The sequence below is a fragment of the Bison bison genome, unplaced genomic scaffold, assembly GCF_000754665.1.
Source record: "Bison bison bison isolate TAMUID 2011002044 unplaced genomic scaffold, Bison_UMD1.0 scf7180017864037, whole genome shotgun sequence".
Classification (NCBI taxonomy): Eukaryota; Metazoa; Chordata; class Mammalia; order Artiodactyla; family Bovidae; genus Bison; species Bison bison.
The window spans coordinates 5,734,454-5,741,499 of NW_011494609.1; the positions used below are offsets into that span (position 1 = coordinate 5,734,454).

Sequence of the window (7,046 nt, forward strand, 5' to 3'; positions counted from 1 at the left end):
GCTGGGGACAGGACCGGGCCATCTGATGCGGCTCCTTCACAGAGCAGGGCAGGGCCGCACGGGAAGACACAGACGGCCTGCGTTTGCCTCTTTTCCTTCTCAGCCCCTCCCCCGCCCTGGGCACCCAGGACCTCCGTCTTCACTCTCCCTGAGCGAACACACAGCACCGCCGCCGGACGCAGAGCTCCCCTTGCACTACTGGGCTGCGTGTGCAAAGTCCTTGACCAAGGCTGCGGTGACCCTGCCGTGGCGGCCGGCACTCAAGGGCAGGAGATATGGCACGGCCCCTCTGTGGGCCCCACTAGGCCAACCACTGGCTGAAGACAGAAACCGCCACGACCCCCTCTTGGTGGGAGAGAAGGGTGAGGGGCTCTTGCCCAAACCCCCTTTGTGCAGTGTGGCTGTGCCCAGCCTCCTGGGCCTGCGGCCAGTGTGGGGAAGGGGAAGGGGAAGGGGGAGAGTGCGGACCATCTGAGTAACCGGGAGGCCCAGCCGGGCCGCCTTCATCCTCCTCTTGTTCCTCACGTGCTACTGGGAGGGACATGTGTGTGAGAACGCGTGTCTCAGGGGGAAATGGGCCAGTTTTTACAGTCGTAGTCATCTCAACCCTGAGTCCTAAGACCCCTGGCAATACCCCCGGCCCTTCTTCCCTCTGAGCTTCCTAAAAGCACCAGGAAACGAGACTGGGCAGTGCTGCCCCACTGCACAGACCAGGGTCGTCCTGGGCCCCTTCCATCTGGGGACGCTGCCTGGCAGCCTCACGCGGGCCCGCGTTCAGCCCCAGCCGGGCCGAGGGTGGGGGAGCTCTGCGTCCAGTGCGGGTGGGGAGACGTGCACGTGAGAAGGGAGAAAACCTGAGTGCACTAACGGGCAGCGGCGGGGGCTGCAGTAAAAGGCTGAGGTTGGCAGTGGAGGCCGCGAGCGGGTCGGCTCTTACCTGACCACCTGCAAAAATGACAGGGGTGGAGGCGGGCTTTGGGCGGTAGGGAATGGTGGCACCTTTCGGTGGGGACTAGGAAAAGGGACAGGAGAGGGAGACAGAGTGTTAGAGTGGCCTTGCAGCCTGACAGTCGTGAGGCCTCCTTCTGAGCCCCGCCCGCTGTGCCTCCCAGCCCTCCCCAGCCCCCCGGTCCTCCAGGAGCCACCACCCTAGATACAGCCCGCAGCAGGAGGCAGCGGGCGAGGCGGGAGGAGTGGCCCTGCCTGCACGCAACCCTCCCCTGGCGCTGAGCTCGGAGGGTTCGCCTCTGCCTTCAGTCCTCGGGAAGAGCCCTGGGACTCTGGGCCCAGGGTAGAGTTCCACTTGGCCTGGGCTGATGTTCAATTGGCCTCATCTCAGCAAAGTTAGAAACATCCAACCTCACTATTGACAAAAGAGTCATCATTTAATACACCTCAGAGTCCAAATGAAATAGTCCACAGCTGTGATGAGATCTGCTACAATTTCCTTCCACTATTCTGTGTCCAAAAGTTTAGGATTCGTGTCTTGGGGTGCACGATATTCTCAGGTACCAGGAGTATGCCAGGTCTGACGATGTCAGCCTCACCCATGGGTCAGAAGCAATCATGCCCACTGCCAGCCGCTGCCCAGGCAACTGTCTTCCCTGGGAGCAGAGTCCACAGGGTTGGGCCTGGCTGTTGTTGGAGTCCCAAGTCAGCTGCACCACCAGCTCGGGGCAGAGCTAGGGGACCAGAGCAGCCTGTCCCTGCAGGGAGCTCCTGAGGCCACTGCCCACCCAGGCCCAGTCCATGCCTCCACCAGGCAGTGTGACTTCAGAGTGCTCCCACCTGGGGCACACGCGGGGATGAGGGGACTGCAGACTGGCTGGTGGCTTCAACTCTGCAGCCCAGGCCACACCATGTGACCTTGAATACATTGTGTAACCCTGGCCTGCTACTGCAACCTTGAACACAGTATGACCTCGAATTGCTGTATGACCTTGAACACAGTGGTGTGACCTTGGTTGTGCTGTGTGACCTTGAACACACTGTGACCTTGGACACACTGTGACCTTGAACATGCACAACCTTGGTTATACTGTGTGACCTTGAATATGCTATGTGACCTTGGATGTACTGTGTGATCTTGAATACATTGTGTGACCTTGGAAGTCCATGTGACCTTGAACGCATTTTATGATCTTGGCTGTGCTATGTGACCTTGGACACACCGTATGGCCTTGGATGTGCTGTGTGACCTTAACTGTGCTCTGTGACCCTGATTATGCTGTTTGACCTTGGATGTACTATGTGATCTTGAATACACTGTGTGACCTTGGCTGTGCTGTGTGACCTTGTGTGATGCAGAGAGGCTGCTCCAAGGACCTGTGTTTGGATACAGGAGGGCTCCTGCCTCTCCATCTCTGGCTCGCCTTGGTTGTGACCAGGTGCCGCTCAGTGGGCTCTCTGCAGTCTCAGGGCGCCTCATGGTCACCAGGCCGGAAGCATGACTACACTGAAGGGCCACTTCCACTGTGGTGCAGGCGGAGGACTCCGTCCACTGCTGCCCCAGCTCCGTCCCAGAGGTGGGGGTGCACTCTGTGCTGCTCAGCCTTGGCCATCACTCTTGCTCCGTGGTGCCCTCTGGCCCCACCAAGAGCACCACCCACACTGCACCAGCCCTGATGTCTAGCTCCCATCCCCTCTGACTTCTGGTGGAGGGAGGCCTTCTGAGTACACTTCCCTGGGGGCCCTGACACTCATGTTCTCCACCTAACTTGCCGCACCTCGAGCAGCCCCGCCCTCCTTCAGTGGGTATTTCTCAGGTGGAGGCCCCACCCAAGAGCTCAAAACTCCATACACTCTTCATTTAACACCAGGCCAGGGGCCTCTGGGTGTGAGAATGCTCCTTCCCCAGTAAGCAGCCGCTCCTGGGAGCCCCGTGACACCAATGACAGGAGGTCTTGTTCCCTAACTTCCACAAGGACCCATCACACGCGCCTGTGTATTTCAGTCTGCCTCTCACGGCCCCAGGGGCACAAGCAACTACAGCCTACGGGTCAGGCTCTTCTGTGGGGCCACGTCTGACCATGAACACTGCATAGGCAAGGCCACGTGTGAGGGGTCCTGAGGAGACCATGTGTCCTGCTCAGAACTCAGCATCCTAGGGTGGCTCACATCTCTGCCCTGCACCCCCACGTGGCACCTGCCACCCACTAGGCTGGCATGGACTTCCTCACTTCCTGGGGTGTCTGCCACACTAGGGGTGCCAGGCCCTGCAGGCCACCTGCCCTCTTGGCCACTCGTGGTCCCAGCACCAGGGCTGAGGAAGACACTGTTCATAACCAGGACCAGTGTGGAGGATGCTGCAGAAAAAAACATTCAGGAAAATCTTTTTGACTTCCCAATATCACACTTCAGGAAAATAAAACCAATACCAACTTTTTTTGAAGAAGTCGGACATGGTGCTTTAGCACCAGGTCAAATACAGAAGAGGGAGAGTCCCTGCTGCCCCCAGGCTAGCATCTGAGCAGGACTGCAGTCAGCCAGGGTGGACCCACCATGGCTTCATTGTTGGGGAGGAGGGCCTGATAGCCAGGCAACCAGCACAGCTAGTAAAACCTTCCCTTAGAGGCATGATGACTTCATTTTAGCTTAACAAAGACCAGCAACTGTTTAAACAGCAAGATGTTTAGTTCATCTTGTAGCAGTTTGCATATTGACTGAAACTTAAATCTTGGGATTTTCCTCAAAATTTTAAGAGAGGTTCCTTCCTGCTCAGCTGTACCTTCCTTGCTTCTCCTTTGGTTAATCCTTTTCTTCACTCCTTTCTGTCTTCACAATTTGGGCATTTTCCTGTGCTTTGCATAAGCATAGCATGCTGTACCTCAGCGGTGTCTCTGGTGCCCGCACATAGTCCAGCCAGGGGGTCCTGGCGGGGCCACTCCACTCCACCTGCATCTCCAGCCCTGATGTGCCTCCAGGGCACATCTGCACCAGGGCACACCTGTCTCCAGGGCACACCTGACTCCAGTACACATGTCTCCATTCCACACCTGCCAACAGTGTACACCTATCTCCAGTTCATGTTGCCACCAGTGCACGCCTGTCTTCAGTGCACGTCTGTCTCATGTACAAACCTGCCACCGATGTACACCTGATTCCATACACACCTGTCTTCAGTGCTCACCTGCCCCCAGTGCGCAGCTGTTTCCAGCACAAAACTGCCTCCAGTACATAGCTGCCTCTAGGCCACACCTGTTTCTAGTGCACCTACCTCCAGGGCACACATGCCACCACTGCACACCTGCCTTCTCTGCACACTTGCCACCAGTGCACATCTGCCTCGAGTGCACACCTGCATCCAGTGTACACCTGCCTCAGGTAAACACCTGTCCCTAGTGCACACCTGACTCCAGTGCACACCTGACTCCAGTGCACACCTACTTCAGTGCATACCTGCGTGCAGTGCAGACCTGTCTCCAACACACCAGCTGCCAAGGCACACCTGCCCCCATGCACAGCAGCCTCCAGTACACACCTGTCTCCATGCACAGCTGCCTCCAGTGCACACCTGCTTTCCATGCACACCTGCTTTCCACACACTCCTGCCTCCAGTGCACAGCTGACTCCCATGCACACCTGGGCCCAGTACACAGCTGTCTCCAGTGCACACTTGTCTTTAGCACAGACCTGTCTTCAGGACACATGTGCACCATTTTTAAGGCCTGCCCCTTTGCGTGGACTCTTCATTCAACTCCATAGATTTTGGCAGGGCCTGTGCCCCCACCACGTTCTCTCCCCAAATCCCCAGTGAAGATGAGATCTCACCCTGAGGTTGCGGAGCTGGCAGCCCTCCCGCAGTGCCCACACACTGCACAGCTCTCACTCAAGTTGCCGTGAGCCTGGGTCAGGGGCATGGGCCCATTCCTGAGGCCCAGTCCAGGCAACGCTGACCGAATGAATCCTCAGGGCACCCAAGACCTCCAGCACTCAGAAAACAGGGCCAGGTGTAGTGAGGGGCAGGCGGGCGAGGAGCCCAGACTTGCAGACAGACTGTACCTCCAGCATGACCACACAGATCTGCTTGACACACTGGATGATGGCGTCCGGGGTCCCCGAGATGGTCACTGCCCGCTCTGTGGAGTTGGGCAGCATGTCCCCGGCCACCTGGACCTGGGCACCTGTGGACTGGAGAGACTGGATGTTGGATGGGGCCCTGCTGAGGTGGGCGGCGTGCACTGGAGCAACACGTCCTGACTGCCCTCGGGATGCCCACAAGGCGCTGCCTCAGGTCACCCCTCCACACCCACGGCATGCTCCGTCTGGAGCACCCATGGGCAGCCACATCCGTCTGGCTCAGCCCACTGCTGCCAGCATGGACCTGTGTAGGAAGGGTGATGCTGGGCGGAGGGAGGGGCATCTCAGCAGACAGGTTTTTTCCCCACATATGTGGAATTATTCCTCTGTGTGGAGTTTGAGGTCCCAAAGATAGACTTCAGTCTTGGGGCCTGAACTGTATGGCCGTCTTTCCTGGAAGGAGTCAGGCCGGGGGCTTCTTTCCCTTGAGAGAGGAAGGCTTTCCTTGGGAGATGAACATGTGCATGTGGGGTCACACCTCAGGCGACACCTCCACCCCAGTGGGTGGCTCAGCGTTCTCCCAGGCACCTCCCTGGGGGGCAGAGCCCATGTGCTGGGGCCCCGTCCTAGGAGTCAGGCCTGGCGCCTGTGCCTGACACCCACATCGGGGGTCCCCTGACCTCTCTGCCTTGTGCTCATCCCTCCCTTGTTCCCAGCTCCGTGCTGCAGGGTCAGCAGGGAGGGGGCCGGTGCTCTGCCCAGGGGTGTCCTGAATCGCCCGGCTCGCGGCCCTGGGGTGGAGGAGGAGGGCTGTTACCTCCCTGATCTCTTTGATCTTGGAGCCGCCTTTGCCAATCAGGGACCCGCACTGGCTAGCAGGGACCACCAGCCTCAGCGTCACCGGAGGCTTGCTGGTGGCCGGACTGTTGCTCATGGAGTTGATGATGTCCTGGGGAGGGAGAGGCACGCACACCACTGTGAGAGCCCAGACAGGCTCACCGTGGACTGGGGGAGGGGGCGGGCTAGGCTGGTTGCAGGGCCTGCGAGGCTGGGCCAGGCTCAGGTGACGAGGACAGGGAGGCTGGAGAACACCAGGAGACCCCCAGACAGGCCTGTCCCAGCGTCACAGTGCTGCTGTGGGGTGGGGCATGGGCCCCCAGGGTGCCCAGACTCAGGGTCTGACCTCTGACCTTCAGGCCTTGTGGGGCAAACAGGGGCCTGGACAGAGGGTGATACATTTGACAGAAAGATGGACTCCCCATCTTGGTCGTCCTCTCAGTAAAGACATCACATAACTCTAAGCAATTTCAAAAACATCAGAAACACATAAACATCTTGAGGTGTAACTCACTGGCAGATGGACACAGAAGCGCACAGGCACATAAGGTGTGCTGGTTCCCACGCCTGGGCTCCCTGTGCCCACATCTGAGCCAAGCTGCCCATCTCAGGGGTCAGCTGCTGCGGACAGGGCTGAGGCCCCATGCTGCTGCCTCATTGCCAGGTGCCAGGCCTTCCCTGAGGGCTTGTGGTCTGGGGTCCAGGCCCGAGGAAACCCTCGGTGAGGGAGGTGAGCCTTGGGGAGGAGGGGCGCTGGCGTGTTAGCAGGTGGACTGGTGGGGAGGTCCCGGGGAAGGCAGAGAAGCCGAGAGGTCCCCTCACCCAGAGCAGGGGGCCCCAGGCACCCCTTACCTCTTCAAACTTGTAGGCAATCATGGCAAAGGCCTTGAAGATGGCGTCCGTGGGGCCCGTGATGGTCACAATTCTCTCTGGGCAGTTTCCCTCTGAGATGTTGATTCTTGCCCCGCTCTGGGAGGAAGGTGAGCAAACCTCAGAAATTGGATTCAACCTACTGGGCTGGCAGTGGGCTGGGTCCTTGGGCCTACTGACCACCAGAGATGCCCACAGGTTGCGGAGCCCAAACCTCAGCACTGATGACCAGTCCTATCCTAATGAGCGGGCTGTGACCTGGCCGTGACCCAGGAGGGTGCCTGAACCACCAGTGTGCACACTGGGGGCTCCCCACGGTC

General features: G+C 59.0%; 1 protein-coding gene across 1 annotated transcript in view; it reads right to left on the reverse strand.

Moving 5' to 3' along the window:
• Positions 1–7,046, reverse strand: part of PCBP3 (poly(rC) binding protein 3) — a 90,919-nt gene that overhangs the window by 17,302 nt on the left and 66,571 nt on the right. The window contains exons 6-9 of the mRNA XM_010834870.1: positions 6,709–6,825; positions 5,837–5,968; positions 5,002–5,130; positions 938–1,012 (exon numbers count right to left, since the gene is read on the reverse strand). Coding sequence (XP_010833172.1) covers positions 938–1,012; positions 5,002–5,130; positions 5,837–5,968; positions 6,709–6,825 — 453 coding nt within the window. The remainder of the gene's footprint in view (positions 1–937; positions 1,013–5,001; positions 5,131–5,836; positions 5,969–6,708; positions 6,826–7,046) is intronic.